This window comes from Hoplias malabaricus, chromosome 4, assembly GCF_029633855.1.
Source record: "Hoplias malabaricus isolate fHopMal1 chromosome 4, fHopMal1.hap1, whole genome shotgun sequence".
NCBI lineage: Eukaryota > Metazoa > Chordata > Actinopteri > Characiformes > Erythrinidae > Hoplias > Hoplias malabaricus.
In genome coordinates this window covers 31,356,789-31,377,211 of record NC_089803.1, presented here as the reverse complement: position 1 = coordinate 31,377,211, position 20,423 = coordinate 31,356,789, and the positions used below count along the sequence as shown (strand labels likewise).

General features: G+C 40.1%; 1 protein-coding gene across 2 annotated transcripts in view; it reads left to right on the top strand.

Annotated features, from left to right (window-relative positions):
* scaper (S-phase cyclin A-associated protein in the ER) overlaps positions 1-20,423 on the top strand; it is an 88,339-nt gene that overhangs the window by 15,405 nt on the left and 52,511 nt on the right. For both annotated transcript variants that reach the window (XM_066667273.1, XM_066667274.1), the window contains exons 5-20: positions 1,489-1,589; positions 2,072-2,188; positions 3,355-3,482; positions 3,587-3,837; positions 4,822-5,184; positions 7,415-7,582; positions 7,849-7,915; positions 8,001-8,118; positions 8,948-9,059; positions 9,557-9,697; positions 10,289-10,444; positions 10,906-11,048; positions 12,553-12,634; positions 12,756-12,908; positions 14,177-14,284; positions 20,266-20,402. In XM_066667273.1, coding sequence (XP_066523370.1) covers positions 1,489-1,589; positions 2,072-2,188; positions 3,355-3,482; positions 3,587-3,837; positions 4,822-5,184; positions 7,415-7,582; positions 7,849-7,915; positions 8,001-8,118; positions 8,948-9,059; positions 9,557-9,697; positions 10,289-10,444; positions 10,906-11,048; positions 12,553-12,634; positions 12,756-12,908; positions 14,177-14,284; positions 20,266-20,402 — 2,345 coding nt within the window. The remainder of the gene's footprint in view (positions 1-1,488; positions 1,590-2,071; positions 2,189-3,354; positions 3,483-3,586; positions 3,838-4,821; positions 5,185-7,414; positions 7,583-7,848; positions 7,916-8,000; positions 8,119-8,947; positions 9,060-9,556; positions 9,698-10,288; positions 10,445-10,905; positions 11,049-12,552; positions 12,635-12,755; positions 12,909-14,176; positions 14,285-20,265; positions 20,403-20,423) is intronic.

The following is a 20,423-nucleotide window of genomic DNA, read 5'->3' as shown; positions in this document are numbered from 1 at the left end:
CATTCATTTTTTGTGAGCAGTACAGACCAGACTAATTCACTTGGTGCTTGGTGGACTGTTTCTCAGAGGAAGACTCTTGCACTAGGCCTGGGTTGAAGGTCTCTGGTAATCAGTGCTGGAGCAGGACTCCTTGCCCAAACCTTGTTGTGGGGGCTTTGTGTGGACTTGGGGATTCCCCAGAGTCACCCTCCCTCTTGCAGATTGAATGTCACGCAGACAATGAGATGCCGTCATTTGCCTCGCTCCTGTTGCCAGTAACTAGAAATGATTAGAGCCCCAATCAGATTTGCCAGCCCCTTTTTTTTGCTAAACTAATTGGTAATTTCAGCCGCACCTCTTGTGGGGGACCAGTGAGGCAGGGAAGAGTGGTAGTGGCGTTTTTTTCCCCCCCTCCCTCTCTTTTGTCCTCTTTTTTCCTTTGTGAATGGAAGGGTTCCCTCACTGTGACTGAGATGTGAGTTGTGCTCTGGTGCCTGTGACCATGCCTCGATGCCTGAGCCTTGTTGTCTGCAGGAGCGGGAGGAGGTGGGGTGAAAGTTTAGAGTTACGGGAGCCCCTGTGTAAGCCTGAGGAGCTACAGCTCCACCGCAGCTCCAGTGAGTCTTTGTGTCCTATCCCTTTAGACTGGGTGAAGTAAAAGAGCTTTTAGACTGAAAGGTAGACCTGTTCCTCTGTCCCATGACAGGCTAAGCTCACTTGTATCTGGGGCTGAGCTGTGAAGGCTGGTGAGGCATGAAGGATAGAGTTGTTTGATATAGTGTTTCTTCTACATTTCATTTCAGAAAGCAATTTTCTCTCTAAATCAGGGCTTGCCAATTCCAGTCCACAGTCCAGTGCAAGTTGATCATGTGATTTTGTATTTTTACAAAAACTGTACAGTTGGTTCAACTCCATCATTTGAATACCAGATTTAGAAAATGTGTTAGAGAGAAATCACTGTGTGATTATCAAACTATGTGAACAATTTAATTATGGGTTTAAGACATGTAAACCGTAGCAAGACTTATTTGTCTATAAATTCACATTACTGTGTATTTAAACAGGTTTGAGAGATGTCATATCCTACATTAAATGTGACATTTATTTTACCTAACATAGAGGAGATTAATCTACAAACATGGCTGTTGAGCTGCAGTAGCTAAACATATTTGTTGACACTTTCAGTTCTGTACTGTACACTTTTGTTGGTTAAATTAAGATGAAAATAAACTACAACAAATCATCTCCCAGGTTCCACAATTACTTGCAGCACAGGCCTAGAAATCACTGTATGTCTGTGCTGGGTACCTTTTATCTACACAAACTCAAAAGAACAGACCAATGCATGAATGCCTAATATTTGACCACAGAACTTTCTCAATAATCACTGCAGTACTTCACATCTACCTTAAAGCCAAGTCCTCCCTTTACTTTGCATGTATGAAAATGGATAATCTGCTGTTGGGTCTATTGTTGAATCACCCAGCTCTGACACATGCTTTATTCCAGGAGGTGCTGATGATGTTAGACAACTACGTACGGGATTTTAAAGCTCTCATCGACTGGATTCAGCTACAGGAGAAGCTGGAGAAAACTGATGCCCAAAACAGGTGATTGTCTCTACACACACTCACACAAACACACACACACACACATATTGGGGACTCTTTCACACTTGGGTTCAACTGCTGTCTTACAGCAGATCAATAAGAAGAGCAGTAATTCAGGGGGATCTGCCAGTTTATTGGTTTCTCTTTAACCAAATGGCTGAATTACCACAACACGTGTACATTGATTAAGGTATAAACTTGAGCTTTTAAGTTGCATCCCAGTTTGCACGGTTTAGTACAGACTACTTATTGATTAGTCAACCTGTGCATGGACTGTTGTATTTTGCATACAAGAATAGAGTCTAATTAACACTTTATCGGGGAAGTGAAAATTCACCACCACATGGATTTTACGTAGCTATATATTCCAGCTGTTGGAGTGGAATATTATTATTATTATTATTATTATTATTATTATTATTATTATTTTTAATATAACTAATGAATGTTTTCTAAATGCATATGTTAATTTTTCTTTTCAGGCCAACGTCTTTGGCATGGGAGGTTCGCAAAATGTCCCCGGGGCGCCACGTCATGCCCAGTCCTACAACTGACCGAATAGTTCCATCTCCTAGTGTTCGCCGCTCCCTTAACTTTGGGTATGCATCTCCAACTCTGCTCATTGTAGTTAGCTGACCGCTAGTATTGAGTGTAGTAAAGATCAATTTTTTCCCCTCCACAATCAAGCCCACTCACAGAGTTTAGCCACAAGCCATTATCCCATCCTACTTCCCGCTAATTGAAACTATGTTCTCGGTTAGCAAACAATGTCTAATGCTTGATGTGGGGAAACTGCACTTCCTACATTAACGCTTGATATTTGTCTCCCTCCATTAGTGTGTATGTGTTTTTTTTTTTTTTTTCTTCTTCTTCTTTCTTTCTTTTTTTTTTTTTTTTTACTGGTAGTGTAAAAGGAAGACAATTGCTAATTCAATTAAAAGGGCACTGAATGGCCAAATTAAGAAATCAATGGAAGATATGATACATAGAGAGGCCCAGTCTGAGGCTGGAGTGAAGATGCCTATTGTCTGGAAGGTCTGTGAGATCGATCTGTAAAGCTCAAGCGTTTGTTTAATGCAATTTTTGCCGGGTTTGTCCGTGGCTGCTCTCAGAGACAGTGGGAGTGCAGATATGAGTGTGGTTGAAGACTGCTGAAGCATGGAGTTCAATACCTACATTACACTGTAATCGGATGCCGCAGGAAATGGATATTGATCAAGCTGAAGGGCTGTCAGGCTGACCTGGGAGCTGCTGTCTGGATCCTCCATCCGCTCTGAAGCAGGATGCTTGGAGTGTCTGTTGTGCTACAGTTAACGGTGGCTGGTCCAGGGACGGAGTTCCAGACAGATTCTTTCTTTGTAGTCTGATTATTCTGATCAGCTCAGAGTAATATAGTGAAATTAAGTGTTCCTAAAAATAAAATCATTACTTTTGTTGTTGCATAGTTGTGTACACTTATTGTGCTCAGCTTGGTGGAGGAAAAATTGCAGCAATTCCTTGCAGTTACACCCCGGTAATTATTGTACACGTGGGCAGTAAAAAGCCCAGAACAGCAGTGACAGTTTTCAACAAGAATTACAGGAATTCACATTGATGATTCAAGATTTCAAAATCTAATTTAAAAAGGCATCGAAAATATTATCTCATCTTATCGCATCTTGTCACGAGGATTGAAATGGAACTTAGTCGTGAGGTGTTTTAAGAATGCCACCCAATATAAACAATAAAAATACTCAGTTTGTATGTGTGTTTGTTTATTTTACAGGGGTCCTCCTCCAACACTTGCAGTTGCCCGCCTCTCCCACACTGGCCCAAGCTGGGCTGACAGGGTGAAGTTCTCCCAAGCTCTGCCGGGGCCAAACCAGAATGTTTCGGTCCCCACTGAGAAACCTGGTGAGCTACTTATGCTAGATGTTTTTAATTTATTTGCTGATACATGAAATGTTTAAAAGTCTTTGTGATTGACATACGTCTTTGCCAATTGTGCCTACCAATAGGAAAAAAAGATGCGGAGGGCTGGGAGACAGTACAGCGTGGACGCTCAATGAGACCTCGCTCCATTGCCATGGTAGCGAAGGTCAGCCCTGTCCTGGCCCATGTCAGTCCCAAAGATGTCAACGATAAGGAGAACCAGCAGCTCCAGGCCTCTCCTCACGACAAAGTGCAGGGACCAGGGGAGCATATGGGACACAACAAGCCCACCTCCCTAGAGCAAAAGCCAGAGTGTGAGAAGTCTTCCGTCATTGAGGTACTGACGTCAACCAGCAGCCCCCCGCCCATCAATAATTCAGGAGCTGAGGGGAGACTTGCGGGCTCTGTAATGTTATAGTGTTTTATCTGCCTTCGCTGTTTGTGTTTTGGGGTGTATTCATAGACACACTGTCCAGACAGGGCCGTATCAGTTGGGCAGACATTGATTTTGTGCATACGTAGTGAGACTACAGAGTCAGAAATATCGTATGAGGTCTTATGAAATATGTATAGATCTTATGTTCAACAGAACGCTTAACCATAGGCATCTTCTTGACAGTTGTCTTAGTTGCATTTCTAGGTTTGATTCAGAATGCAACTACTGTTTGCATGTTTTGTGATTTTTTTGATTGTGCCACTGTATATTTTGATGTGTTTTGCATGTTTTTGCATTATCTTCCAGCATGATGTATTTTCACAGCTGGTGCATTTGCTGTGATGTTTGTGTGTATTCAACAAATGTGTTTGGGTTCTCATGTCTGATGACTGCCTTTCATGGAAGGAGTGCTAACAATAGGCCTGTCACAATTATTACATTAGTACTAAAGAGCAGTTATTTGGGTCGATTTAGGAGGAGTTGGGAGAGGGAATGTGAATTATGAGTGTTTGTATCAGAAGACTTAAAGTAAATATGTTTAAATAAAATAAGGCAGGAAAAATATTTATGGAAACAAAATAATATGTTAATACACAATAATACGTTTACAGGGCAGTTTAGCTTTTACTACTGTGAATCAAGAGAGCTACAGTCAAAATAAAAATGTTAAACTTTGAATGGAGCCATCTCACATCCTCCTTACATAGTTAAAACAGAAACCAGTCTTGAATAGATTCATAGAGAAAACAAACGAGCAAACAAAAGAAAATAGACTTCTTAATCGCCGTTATTTAATTGCTAGCTGATATTTTGTGATTGTGACAGGCCTAAAGGAAAAGATGCATGTATGTGATTGTGTTTGTATGTGTGTGTGTGTTAATGCAGCCCCCATCAGACAGTGAACAAGAGCCTGGGCAGTCTGTCAGCTCCAGCACCGACCATGTGCCACCCCTTATGTCTGAACCCATTTCAGCCCCTTCCTCTCCCCAACCTCAACCTCTAGCACCAGCACCAGCTCCAGATCCAAGTCCAGATCCGGAACCTCCATCTTGTTCTCAGGCTGAGGATGCTGGTGCTGGACTGGCTGGTGGAGGGGAGCAGGAGCAGGCTGAAGTGGGGGATACATGTCGGGTCACCGCACCATCTGCTGCCGAAGGAACAGCAGCAGCAGCAGCAGCAGCAGTGTCCCATATTCCCCTGGCAGTGGTGAAACTGGAGAGCATGCTGGACCCCACAGAGCTTTCCACCGTGAGTGCTGAGAGACACAGGCCGGGGTCACATCTCCCGCCTAAACAACGTCAATCCCAAAAACCTCCAGCCACAGCGGGATCAACTCCTGTTCCCCTTACCAAATGTTCCATAGTCAGAATCATATATCTGTACATGAGTGACAATAGAAAGCTCTTATTTGTATTATAGAGCGCATTGGTTTCATGGTTACAGGAAACTGGCAGGGATTGAGTTTTTTATTTATTTATTTTTAAATAGTGGAGCTTTTTGGAATTTGCTTTGTGATTGGTCTGGGTAATATGAGAATTGTAGATTGTATTTGTGTTATTGTGTTAGTATGCTGTTCTCAGTGTACTGTGGATATCATTAGTGCTTGAACATTGAATGCAAGTGTCATATGGGGAGCATAATTAGTGAAGTGTGGTATGTATTTTTTTTTCTGGTTCCACCTTTTCAAACCTCCTTGCAATTTCAGTGAAACCGCCTTTTCCAACCCTCTTATATATTGCCCCCGTTGTTTGATAATTTAACAATTCTGCATTTAACAGGTACTGCCACAAATGTAAGCAGATTGAAAGTACCTTTTTAATTGGTTTTATTTTACCAGCTTAGGGTTGTGTATTGTAATTTAATATAGATTTCAGTGGCAAACTGAATTGCAAAAGATGGCTCATATTGGGAAGTCGTAATCCTGATGTTCCCATCACTGTTATGTGACAGATGCTACAACTAATGAACAAAACATTGTACTGCTCACTTTGTTACCAGATTTTGTCATTAGATTACTGCAAGTTCAGGTTACATATTACTCTCTGGGTAGACCCTAAATATAGAATTATCACTTCTTGTTGATAGTCAAGAACACCATGTTTTGTTGATAATTATCACACTTAAATGTCCTCTCATTGGCTTCTGATGTTTGCTGTGTGGGATCATTCTCTCAGGCTTAGCTTTACCAAGTTTGTTCTTACCATAATTCATCGGTCTGGTCAGTTCCAAGCACAAAGGCATACATTGAGTCAGTAGTGTTTAATAGTATTCGCTGTGAGATCTCTCCTCCTCTTGACATGGCTTCTCTCTCACTAGCCCCTGCCTTCCATTTCTGGCACATGTAACCTCTCAGGGGTTAATTAAGGCTAAAGCCTCCCTCCTCTCTGCCTGAGCTACTGTCATCCATTTCTCAACAGCACACCAAAGCCTGTCTGAAACTATAGAGATGGATGGCGCATAAATGGCCTTGGGGGAGTGCTATCTAAGCCCAGATCGTATAGGAACCTGCCTTTACTGCTACAGAGGTCCAGACACCAACTCAATGGGTGGCTGAGATAAGCCCAGCTCTGTTTAGACTCTTGCTCGAGACTAACAGGCGCGGTGTTGAGAGAAATCTCTCTCTCATTATGCTCATTAGGATGAAGTGTCGCACCGGTCCCAGTTCTGCTTGGCCTCCGTCCTCCTGTATGATTCCTGTGAAACTGACACTTGGTATACTGCTCACTCGCCAGTTTAAACAGGGGTCAAGTATTACGGTCTGTAATGGTAGGAGCCAAGATTCTTTTTCAAAATATTTCCGTAATTTGCCAGTCATCGAGAGTCTGACAGACTCACAGGTGCAAAAGCTGCTCCAATGCCTCAAACAAAAATATGTCAAACTAATCTAAATAGACCCTGAGATATGGCATTAATCTATTCAAAACTAACTCCATATCAGATAAATTAACTGATAGGAGGTGACTCTGTGTAAGAAATATCAGTTGTAAAGACTAAACTGTGAGTGTTTGCAGTGTAGGACCTCTGTCCTTCACCTCCTCATCTTCATAGTGTACATTTCCTGCATGACTTTGATATGCTTCCCCATGTGTGGTTTTTGTGGTTGATGTGTGTTTATGCACTGTGCCTCAGTTATGACCTTTCATTTTTTGCCCTTAATTCACTTTTAATAATGTACAGTTTAATGCAGTTCAGGCCTCAATTTATACATTCATATTGACCAGAGCTAATCACTTGTGTATGCTATTGATATTTTGAAATGCATCATCAGATGGCCAAAATTCAGTAGCAGTAGAAAGTTGTTTACACCATGCCCCGGCCTGAGAGTATTTGCACTTGTGGCATGCTTTGAGAGTCTTGATGTGGGCAACTTGGCACTGTAGTAGTGTTCCTGTTTGGAAAGCTGTTTATGTTCTTTGCAGCTGTGCTTGATGCGGCAAGTTTGTGAGTGACCAAGTGTGTGCTTGTGGCTTGTCTTTAGCCCCAGTCCATGGCTGAGGTCTTGGCTAAGAAGGAGGAGCTGGCGGACAGGCTGGAAAAAGCTAACGAGGAGGCCATCGCTAGCGCCATTGCTGAGGAGGAGCAACTGACGCGGGAAATCCAGGCAGAGAACAATGAACTGGAGACGGACACAGAGAGCGAATTCTCAGTAAGAAAAACACTGTATACACACACTCTATTTCTATTTTACTTATTTATATTTTGTCACATAAGAATCAGTCTTATATATTCATAGTAAACTTTTATATACATTTGCATTAATAATTAGAAAACTTTCCCCTCCCCTTCTGTTGTAAGATGCAGTGATTTATTTATTTATTTTTAACCATTTTCTTTGGAAAACACTGTGGTATTTCTCTGTTTACCATGGCCTTATATATCATCACTGGAATCTTATTCTCTTACGTCTTGTAGGCAAGCATTGGGAGCGGAGGTTGTGGACTCAACCTAGACTGGAGTGACATGCTTGCTGACTACGATGGTACCTGAAATCATAGATATTTACATATGACTTCATACCAGTGAATGTTTTATTCAGCGCTCACCATTTCTCTTGTTATTTGTAGCACGAGAGCCTTGGCGTCAGAGCACCTCATGGGGAGACATAGTGGAGGAGGAGCCAGCTCGGCCCCCTGGTCATGGCATCCATATGCATGAGAAACTTTCCTCTCCATCTCGCAAAAGGTACTTTTTTTTATTTTGTGCCTTACTCCGTTTATATATATATATACACACATTTTTTTATAGAAGTGAGGTTTTGGTATTTTGTGTCAAATTGTGTATATATTATATCGTAGTTCAGGTGCTTCCAACAGTAATACTCTGTTCAGCATATTTGCTCAAATTAATCTATGCTGGTACGATAATGTAAATTTCGACAAATCATTATTATTAACAGAAATATTGTTATCATCAGAACAATGCAACTGTGCTCCAGAATCAACTACAAAGCAACAGTCATTCAGATCCAGCCCTTGAGATAAAGCATCCAGCAGAGTCTGGTGTTTCACATGCATAAGTTCTCACAATAAAAAATACAATTAACCTATGTGTTAATATACTTAATGTCTAGTTGTTCTTAGCATTATTGATTCGAAAGCAATATTGGCGTACTGGCATGTCAGCACCGTTATTTTTTTATTATTATTTTTTTATTTTTTTGGGACAAGCTTGTCCACTATGCTCTGTGTTGGTGAGTAGATCTTATGTAGCAGATCTTTCTTTCCTTCGTATGTTCCCCACGGTTCTTTGATACAGTGTCATGTTTTTAAACCAGAAGAAGAAAGATCACGATTATATAATTTATCAGGAGAATTTTGACCTACAAGCATTTTGCCTTTGCATCGCTCCCAAAGTTGTCTTAGCTGACATAACTTATTAAAACAGCTTATTCAGGATAACATTTAGGGAGTTATTTTCTGCAAAATAATTTTTCCTGTGTAAGGCTGCTATTTTAAGAAGCAAAGAGCAGCAGTTTAAGGTAATGATAAATGTGGATTTTGTTGGTCAACAGAACCATTGCAGAGTCAAAGAAGAAACATGAAGAGAAGCAGCTGAAAGCTCAGCAGCTGCGGGACAAGCTGAGAGAAGAGAAGACACACAAACTACAGAAACTTTTAGAGAGAGTGAGTCTTAATGCTTAGAAACTAACTGACGTCTTGTCTGAAGCTGTTTGGGGACCTAGCAATGTTTCTGTCAGAAGCAGCGAGCCACTTAACATCCTTGCATTGCTGTTTTAGCTGAACACTGTGGTGAGGCCATTATGTCAAACAAGTATATGACGACGACATCACTTTCACCAGCTCCTCTCAAGCTGGTTTGTTTTTGTTCTCTCCGTCCTATGTGAGATGAAGGAAACTTAAAACAGCCTTGTATATTTACACACGCAGACCCGAAGCTGAATATTAACATGTGATAGGCTCTTTAGTGAGCAGGTGTTAAGAACATAAGGATGTGATGATTGAGGGACATTGGCATGGCTGGAAGGCCTCGGGTTGAATTGTTTTTGCAGTATGTGATCCGTGTTCAGCACTGCCAGCTCGCTCTCTCTTGCTCGCTCGCTCTCTCTCTCTCTCTCTCTCTCTTATTCTTTCTTTCTTTGTTATCTCACTCTTTCTCCCAGGAGAAAGAGGTGAGGAAGTGGAAAGAGGAGTTGCTGGATCAGAGGAGGAGAATGATGGAGGAGAAACTGCTCCATGCTGAGTTTAAGCGAGAGCTGCAGCTCCAGGCCATCGTGAAAAAGGCTCAAGAAGAGGAAGCAAAGGTGAAGAAGTTGCACTGAAGCCATAAGCTTAAGCTACAGGCTCTCACAAAATTAGTTTTGTGCCAATATTTGGATTTAATTATGAATTAATTAATTTTATCAGACAGTTTCCCCTTTATTAAAATGTGAAGCTTATTATTTTGCTTGGTTCAAAACATAATGCTCTGTTAGTAGTAGACCAATAAATAACCAAAATAAACAATGAACAGTTTATAACAAGTAACAACATGAAAGCAAGTTAAGCAATCTTTTGTTTTTACAAGACATTTAGGATTTCTAGTTTTAAGGTCTTTTTTTTATTTAATAAAGGTTACATTTATGAAGTCTGTTACAGTTAGCCGAGTTAGTTTGTAGGATTTAGTCTGATGAAACATGTCATGGAAGTAAGAGTCCTCCGCAGTGTAACACTGAGCTGATTTAAATCAGATGTCTTTTTCTTATATTATGTATCTTTGGAGAGAATAGTATTCAGACTTAAGATTATGCATTAGCAAATTCTTTAAAGAATGTATTTAATCACTGATATTGAATGATGTGGAAAAATATATATTTTGCCCAAATTACCCTGCTCTGCTCATCAATGTCTTGTAGGTGAATGAGATTGCATTCATAAACACTCTGGAGGCTCAGAATAAGAGGCACGACGTGCTGGCCAAGCTGAATGAGTATGAACAACGGCTCAATGAACTTCAAGAAGAGCGCCAGAGAAGGCAGGAGGAGAAACAGGCCAGAGATGAAGCTGTACAGGTTTGAACCCTTTTGCCCCACCTGTTATGTTCAGTTGTATACAATTATCTGGGCACTGATTACAAAATTCTGTTGATTTGGTGAAAAAAAATTACATGTCTCTGTTATAGAATACATTTCTGCACATTCTAATGCACAGTATAATTTTTTTTTTACTTTTTGTAAAATGTAAAACTGGGCCTGCAAATTATTTAAGATTATGTAGACTATTTAATACATTTTTTCTTCAATATATTAGATACAACAAATATAGAAAAAATTCCATTTGAAACAGTTGATTTTTTTAGGTTGTTCCCTGTAGATGTGTTAACATGTTCTTACTTTAGAAAATGAACAAAACCTGTGACATGACAATGAAACCCTAAAGTTTTGCATATGGCTGTAGTCAGTGTTTATACTTTTCATTCACCATGTTGTCCTTACATAAAATGGGCCATTCTTTTGTGTGTTCTGTGTGTTAGGAGCGTAAGCGGGTCCTGGAAGCGGAGCGGCAGGCTCGAGTGGAAGAGCTGCTGATAAAGAGGAGAGAACAGGAAGCAAGAATAGAGCAGCAGCGGCAGGAGAAGGAGAGAGCTAGGGAGGACGCTGCCCGGGAAAGAGCCAGGTTTGCACCATTGACAGCCAGGACACACCACCAGGATATGACACAGGAGGGAAACCCCTGTCAGCATAAACACAAGGATGCACAGAACAGTACATAGATTAAAATGAAAAATATGAAAAAAAATGCACCATTTCAAAAATAGAATGAATAGACATCTTGAAGGAATGTTGTCCTCAATAGTGTTTTCCCTTTGAAGTCCACTTGCAACATCTTGTGTTTTATGTAGCAAAAAAATATTCTTTATTTGTTTTTACTTGGACAATCTCTTGAAATTCCTCAAATGTTTTCAGTTAAAATAAACATTTTAAAGCAGAAACATTCATTGTGAATGGATTAGACTGCTGTAGGTTAAATAGGCCTGTATATTTTATGTGAATTTTGCATCTTTGTTTCTATTCGTAGGCTGTATGAATCAGGGAGTGAATTGTCTATTTTTAAATGCATTATGTTTACACTCTATCAAAATGTCATATTCCAGACAAGCATAAAAAAACTCTACATGATACAGACTCTTTAAAACATACAAATCCCATTTCTTGAAAAGTTGGAACACTAAAAAAAAATGTAATTATAAGCACAATTTTCCAGACTATTAAAATATCAAACCATTAGGCCAGTGAACGATGGAAGTTCTGTTGGAGAACTGAAGAAACAGCACTTTCTCCTCCCTCAACATCCACAGTTGAGGTACTCTTGAGCAAGGCATCTAATCCCTGATTATTTCCCAGATACTGGGGCGGGCTACCTGCTGCTCTGTGTACAACAGCATTTAACCTGTCCATGGCAGTGAACTCACAATGACAATAAAGCGTATTTATCTTTTTTTTTAATCATGATCAAAATGTACACTTAGAAGAATATGTAATGTGACCCAGTGGTAAACACACCTGTATCCTAGCTTATTGGAGGGTGTTGCAAGTATCAATTTATACGTTCGTTTATATTTAACAAAAATAATTTAGTTGTTGCTTAAAAATCATCTTTGTCCTTTATCTGTTAAAGTTCATGTAAAGTGAATTAACAAAATACAAAGTAAAGATATACATTTTTATTGCATTTTTAGTGTGACCCAGCATTTCTGGAAATGGGGTTTTAAATTCTGCTCTTATACAATATTATGTACTTTTAATATTAAGTACATAAGTTTGAGCAAGTTTGAACACTTCCTTTTTTAATTCTAGTACGCGCCAAACAGACCAAGTTCATATGAGTCCTTTTCTAAATGACTTCTGGTGCTGTTTGTTTCAAATATAAACACAGTATAAACCAAAGGCATCTAACTGAACATGTGTCACAAAGAACAGAATGCTGCGAAAACAGCAGTGTACCTTCTTTGGTTCGTCAGCGGAGGAATGTCTGATGCTCTTTTGACACCTTTTTCCGTTTTACCACTTCTTACTCTTTTCAGTTGGTAAAAAAGCCACTAGATATACATAAGTTCACTGATAAATACATTAAGCCCAGCCTGGTGCATAGTTTTGATGTGTGTTTGTGTTCCCTGCAGGGACCGTGAGGAGCGTTTGGCTGCTCTCAGTGCTGCTCAGCAGGAGGCCATGGAGGAGCTGCAAAAGAAGATCCAAATGAAGGCAATTCACTTTCAATCCTTTAACGTGACTAATTTTGGCCTACCAGTGATCGCATAATCCTATTCTGATGCCAGTTCTAACATTTGATATACTCCTTGCTCTTGTGCCCACTTTCCTGCAGCATGATGAGAGCAGCCGTAGGCACATGGAGCAGATCGAGCAGAGGAAGGAGAAAGCTGCTGAGCTGAGCAGTGGAAGACATGCCAATACAGACTATGCTCCCAAACTTACTCCATATGAACGCAAAAAACACTGCTCCCTCTGCAGTGTGGTGGTAAGAATCATTCTACCGTCAGATATATTATTACATATAGTTGTTTTCCTCAAACTAGTTCTCACAGACCACAAGGGTCTGTATTTTAGTTTGTGTCCCCGTTCCACTACCCGTGTACAGAGTATTTGGTGTTTAAGATTGTTTGTTCCAGGGCTGGGGGGAGTAAAAAATATACAGACGGTCTGGGAAACTGCCACAAATATTAAATTTGACTTTGACTTATTCTGCAGTTTTAATTGACTGCTTGAAACTTGGTAGCTTTTGATCACTTTTCACATAGATATCTTATCATTATTGGCCTGAACTTCTTGTTGTGGCAGCTCCAGTCCGAAAAACTGCTAAGTAAAAGGTGATTCAGAGCTTTTTTTTTTTTAAAGAGAAGGCTTTTAAATGAGGATTGAACTCCATTAATTAAGCATGAACTTTAGGTGGAGATTTATGGCCTGGGCATGATCATGCTTTTCCAATGACAAGCAACAAATCAGCAAGAAGGCACATTTATCTGAAATGGTTTGGCATTCACTGCAACAAAGGCTAGACACCTTGGAGCTTCAAACGGACATCAGATTAAGCGCTGGGGAGAATGAAATCTTGTTAAAATGTCAGATGACCTTGGCCAGCCAGTGACTCCAGCGATCATCTTTAGGTCAGTGGGAAGCACTCTACTTAATGACATTAAACACAGGCCATCCTGCATGGGCTCTGATCCAAAGCCAGGACACAAACATCACAAGAATCTCACACCTTCAGTGGTGTATAGTGTGCAGTGTTTCCCACCACCCAATTTGAGTTTGATTGGTGGTTATATTCCTTTGACCTTTTATGAGGCCACCAGGAAATAATGATAAAGAGTGATGATCGCTGGTGTCACTGAAACCACAAATCTTGCTATTTGATCCACTCACTAACAAAAGGCATGGTGCCTTGGGCTCAAAATTATTTCAAAAGCCTATGAGTTAAAACTTGTGATTGTTCTGGATATTTTTCAGCCATTATAAGTGTCCTGTTCTGATGTTCTGGCTTTTATTAAAAGGTGTCATGCTACTTTGCAGATGTCAGTCAGGATTTGGAGATCATATTTAACTTTGAAGTGAGCTTGAGGTATTAACAATTGTCCAAGTTATCCGAGAAGTGTGACACGACGAACAATACAGTTACGTATTGTGAAGTTGACACCGTTATGCTTTAGGTATATGTGTCCCTCAGGCATCTGGCCATTCTTTTAGAAATGTGTATCTGTCAGTGACCTTTGACCCATGCATTTGCAGATCACCTCTGAGGTGCATCTATTCAGTCACACCAAGGGCAAGAGGCACCAGCAGGCAGTGAGGGACAGCAGCAGCATCCAGGGCAGAGAGCTATCTGATGAAGAAGTGGTAAGTAAACTCCCAAGCCCTTAACTCGCACAAATCTCCACTTGAACCAGGGGCTTTAAATCCCTTTAACTCTGTTATCTGTGTGCCACATCCTTGCTGGTTGAATTTGGATTTAGAGGCTGTGTGCAAAGGACAGCCTTGAAGGAATTGTCAGAGGTAGCTGAATGGGCAAGTGAATAGTTGTGGATAAGAAGGGCACAGGGTGGTTTGGGAAGTGCAGTAAGTGATTAATTTTGCTGATTGCACGGTGGGTAATTATAGGGAATTAGGATATAGCATATGTTGAAGATGTGGTTTATAGTTTATCACATAAGGTTCACATGGAACTGGTGGCACTGAGCATGCATTAACAGTGCCAGTGGGGCTGGGTAAGGTCTTAGTCAGCAGGGAGACTGATGTGGATCTGGTTTTGATAGGTCTGTAAAGTGAGGTTGAAGCAGGATGGGTCTGTGATGTCAGATCTCACTGTCGAGCCTTCCAGACATAATGTGGGCTCAGCGAATTACTGGCAAACAGTTGCTTGCCTGATGACCACAGAGAAAAGCATTTGAGGTAGCAGGTGCTTGTGAGAAGATAATAGGTTGGGCTCTGTAACTCCAATAATCATGTGCAGGAGTTTGTCATATCCTGTATAATTTTAAATGTGGGCTGGCACTTCAATCATTCACTCTTGTAGCTATACATACATTGCTAGTCGCATGTTTGGAATTTCATGGCAAATAATGTAACACATAATTAATGGCTTTCTGTGGTCAGTAAATTTAGACATTTTCAAGCATGGTCGTATATAATATAAGCATGAATAAAAGTATAAGACTTGTATTACAGCTGTAAGGGTGGATATTTTATATGATTTGACTATTATAAAATGTATATATTTTAATTTAATATAGATATTTAACGTAATTTAACAGTCTTATCACAAATCAAATTCATATTCAAAATATTTGTACAATCTGATTTCGAAAGATTACTAATTTGTTGTTTTTTTTCTATTATGCTATCTGTGTTAGTTCAAGGTTAGGAAGCATGACATGCTCCTGACCTCCTCTGCCTTTTGCCCCTGTGGTCTGACTGACTGTCGAGTCTATGAGGCAATAAATGAGTGTGACAAAATCAACAGCAGTAGAGATCAGTGACACGATGGAGGGGTGAGATCACCCCCTTGTCTCCTTATGTCTTTGTTAACAGAGTGCCTGTCCTGTGGATGCCTCTCGTTAACAGAGAGCCGCTCTCTGCAATATGAGATTGGCTTTCACACTGAGCTCTTTGTGTAGCTGACAACTGTTGGTGCTATATGCTGCACCTTTGGCCTCCACACCTCCTTCATTTGAACCTTTTTTTCCAGTGGGTAATTTTTAATGTCTCCCTCACTCTAAATCATTAACCAGTTAGTGCTGGCCATTCTTCTGCCTGACAGAGGGGTAAACAAGCAACTGCATGATAGAAAACTGCAATATGAATAAGGTGCGAGTGACACATGAACTTGACTCTAAATTAAACAGTGTAATGGATTAAATCGACTTCCATATACTCATAAATGATTTCTTTCATTAACCTACTTTAATCCAAATTTTGATTTAGTTCTATTACGAGAGTTATGGAGAGCAATGTATAACAGTGAAAGAAATTTGCACTGGGAGAGAATTATTACAGAATGTTGGCACTCTGAAATTGTCCCTGCATTAATCAACACTGTCCTCTGTTCTAATTAGTAACGAAAATGTTACCCTGGGCCTCACATCTAGGGTTTTTTTTTTTTTAAATTTCCCCCTTATTTTGAGTACCATCTCAAGGCTTTGGCAAGCCATTTTCTTTTGCAGCATGTGACCGCAGCCTGAGTGGGGACTTTGTTTGGATTGTTTTAATGTGGGCCTTCAGCCTACCATATTTATGTCTCTTCCCATTTTGGTGCACCATATTTCATTCATGCAACCGCCAACTATTTTCCAGTCGAGACTTCCATAACTCTTGCCGTCGTGAAAGATTTTTAATTAAAATGAAGACGGTTGGCTGAACTGTGCAGAGGTCACAGCGTAGTTTCTCTGCGGAAGCGGAGCCTCTGCGGCCCCCTGTCCTCATATTTAGTCACATTCCGCCTTTTTTAAGGACTTGTGAATTAAATTGAAAATAAGGTGATTATCAACAGGGATGGATCGATGGGCCTGGGGAACGCTCAGAGCTGCCATTGCTCTACTTACTTAACTTTATTGGTTGTCATCTGTCCTGTTATAACGTAATATACGGGGGGTTCCTGACCCCTCGCCTTTGACGCATGGCAGTTTTAATTTATTGCTCACCTTTGACGCCGGACCAAAAAACACCACTGACCTCTTAAATAGAAGATGCTATTTTCGTTTCATTTTTTTTTTTTTTTTTCATCTGAGTGTCTCAGGCTACGATTGGAGAACGACACTGATGTGATGGTCCATGACAGCTTTCTTCTAAAAGGATATAACACTATATCTGTTAGAACGTATTTGGACTGTGCTTATTCAGCCTCTTGGTTTTTGTTTTATGTTCTGCATACATGTAGAAAACTGTTGTTGAGGAAGTGTACTTCAGTATTTTAGTTAGAGAATTTAATTTGTGGCAATTTCATTTTTAAAGATGCTTTGATTCCGTGCTTTGGTTTCCTCCCACATTTACCTACCCGTTGGTAGGTGGATTGGCTACTCAAGTGTCCTTAGGGGTGTGTGTGTGTGAGGGATGCCCTGTGATGGACTGGCGTCCTGTCCATTGTGTGCTCCAGCCTTGCGCCTCATGATTCCTGGTAGGCTCTAGACCCACCATGAGCTGGATAAACGGTTATAGACAATGAATGAATGAATGATTCTATATACAGAGGGCTTACTTCAGCATCTTTGTTCTATATTCTATTTAAAAAATGTTGTGTTATGAAAATGTTAATATTCAAAAAGTGATTATTTTTCTTTATTTGGTTAAGGCCATTTTTTTTCCTTTTAAGAGTAACAGTATACTGTATTGTGAGGGTAAATTGTTGGTATCTTTTGTGAACTAAAACAAACCAGTAATGTGAAAAATGTTCTAAAAATACGGGCACAGGCAAGGCATTTGCACAGGTTCCTCTGAGATGGTGTTATAACAACAATGTGAAACTGTGTGAGTTGTGCTGTTTTGGGGAGAAACAGAAGCAGTCTATGCTTGCGACCTGATACGTCATATCTTCACCTTGAACCTGGATGACATACAGCTGTCTGTTTGACAATCGAGGGAAAACTATTCTGTGCTGTGCTTTGCATGACACAAAAGAGTGGAGGATGGGCGGGTCATATGAGCATGACACTGGGAGGGTCTATAAGGCCCTGAGTGGACCATGCCTGTGTGATGTTTGGAGTAGGCTCCCGTTACCTGCACCAAACACTGCACAGTATTGTCAGACAGTCCTTGCCCCAGGCTCTCTTGTGCTCTCTCTCTCTCTCTCTCTCTCTCTCTCTCTCTCTCTCTCTCTCTCTCTCTCTCATATATGTACCCTCCTATTGTCTCTTGACTGCAAAGAAACACCCATCATACAGCTTCCTCAACTCAATCACTCATCTGACAGGTCATCATAGACAGCTGTGTCCCCCTATCCTATATCCTATTGTCTGTTACTTTATGTTGTTTTAAAAGGCCCAGATTATGGGCCCATATTTTTTTTCTTTCTTCCCGAAATAAAATAATTTTATGTACACTGTATGACCATATGTTTGTAGTAACTAATTATAAGGGGTGTCTACAAAATTTTAGTCTTAAAGTGTTCAAAATTCTAAATGATGTGCTTTTCAAAGTGCACCTAGAATGCAGTGATTACTCTACAAAAGATTGTACAGTGTGTGTTGGCCAAAAAATAGTAAAGCATAACTGAAATAAACCTATTAAACTTCTGTTTTGACACAAAGTTCCAGGCAGGCAATCAGAACAAAATTCAATGAAATATTTCATTCTTAAAATGAAATTATTTTGAGAGACTGAGGGATACTGAAAAAGAAAGGGGGCTACTGATCTGATCTGATATGCTCATTGGCCATATTTTTGATACAAACACCTTGCAAACATAATAATCGGTGCTTCTTAAAATGGGCCCATATCTTGCATTTTGCAGTTTAATTTTTTTATTTTAAGTATATACATGTTTTGACATGTCTTGCATGATTAAAAGAGTATGAATTAGTAGTGGTCAGTATGTTGTTTTTTAACCAAAGTAGTGAAAATGAGAGCAGGTGCTGACTTTTTTAACATTTGTTTTGCATAGTTTTACATTTGCTTGACCAATACTAAAATAGTTTGCTTTTCTTGTAATTTCTTCAGGGACATCACTTTGACATTATAGTTTACTTTGGCTAACCTGTATGTTGTAAGCTGGCACAGTATAGATCCAGTCCTGGTGCTCCCCCTCCAAAGCCTGCTCTGATATAATCTCAGGATGGTGCATGTCTTTGAGGTGTTACAGAAACAATCCCATTAACTGGCCGGCAAGAGAAGTAGATCGCCTTTCAGAGAGATTACTCACCAGATGCCTCTCCGGCCAAGGGGAGCCAATGGTTATGACTCTGAGGCTCAACTCCTGCTCTCAGGGGGTGTGGAGGTCCCCTGTCTAAGATGCGCACACACACATTCATTGATTAGTTGGTTTATTTGAAAATGTTTATAGAAACACCAATTTTTTAATTTGCATTATTGCACAGAAATGTAGTGAACAATGTCTATTTTCAAATAATGGATCAAAAATTATAAAGAACATATGCAAAATGTGCACCCTACCAAAACTTTACTATTTATTTATGCGTATATATTACTTATTTGTTTATTTATTTATTTAAGCTATAATTCTTGCTGTAAAGAAGAGGTATTAAGAAATGGTGTTGAAGTGCCAGGGATACATAAGTAGGTCTGAGCTAGATATGTCAGAGAATCAGTCAAATGCCTGAGTCAAAGAATCAGCTCTTTGTAAAAGATTCCAATGAATTAATCTGGGAGACAAGTGAGACCAGCCCACAGATTAGATCTAGTGCTTAGACTACCACTTTAAAACAGCTGTGGATGCTCAGTGTTACAAACAGATTGTATATTTACTAGTGTTAATTTGAAGTAAACAGACAAACGTATCAATAATGGAATTAATTGCTAGCTGTTTTTATCAATATTCATAGATTTGTTTTTGCAACCTTATTGATGCTATGAAGACAAAAGGTCTTAAGTGGCTTCAGAGATTGCAGGAGAGACTGGATTCCTTACTCTGTTACCACCTGGAATGGCAGCCACGCGCATCAGCAGCAGCTCTGAATGCGAACCCTTATCTTTCCTTCCTCTCCATTCCCATCCTCTGAGGTGCCGGATGACAGGATAATGGAATAATTGCATTCTGGCACATGTATCATGTCGTTTAAATTAAGTTACATCCGTCTTTCTTCCCATGGAAGTATCAGCATCATCAGAGAGGGCCCACTGTTCTTTAGACTGGAAGGTATACCTCACCCCCCTTTAGCACTTCCGTCAGCCTCACACCGCAAACCAGTGTTGCAGATGCCTGGATAATTATCTCACATAATACACCAGCCGAAAGCAATGAGCTTCCACACCTGGGCTTTGAATGCAGTAGTTTACTCTTACACCTACACCTAAGACCTTATGGGACATTTGCTAGAGAGTAGAGAGTCCTGCAAAATCCTTTTGGATGCCTTATGGATGACTCTCTGTGGCGCTTTGTTTATTTTAAAACAATAACTCTGAAACAATCAAACCAAATTATACACCATCGCTTTACAGGGATTAGAGAAGACTTATGTTCCGTATTGACTAGCTAAATGGAATCCAGGTTGCCAGAGTGTTCATGTTCATTCCTCTAAATGAAGCACCTCATATGAGGCCCCCTTAAAGTTTGAGAAATGGGTATTTTTGTGCAAAGTACTATTTAAGGTCATGCTGCATGTGTGGTCTGATTTTAAGGGCCTGTAATGATTTGTATTTTTATGTTACAGGAGCATCTATCTTTAAAGAAGTACATAGTGGACATAGTTACTGATACCACTGTGCCTGCAGACAATGCCAAGGATGGAGAAGAGAGACAGAAAGCACGGAAAAAGGCCAAGAAACTACGTACACGAATGAACTCAAGGTGATCTCTCTCTCACTCTTA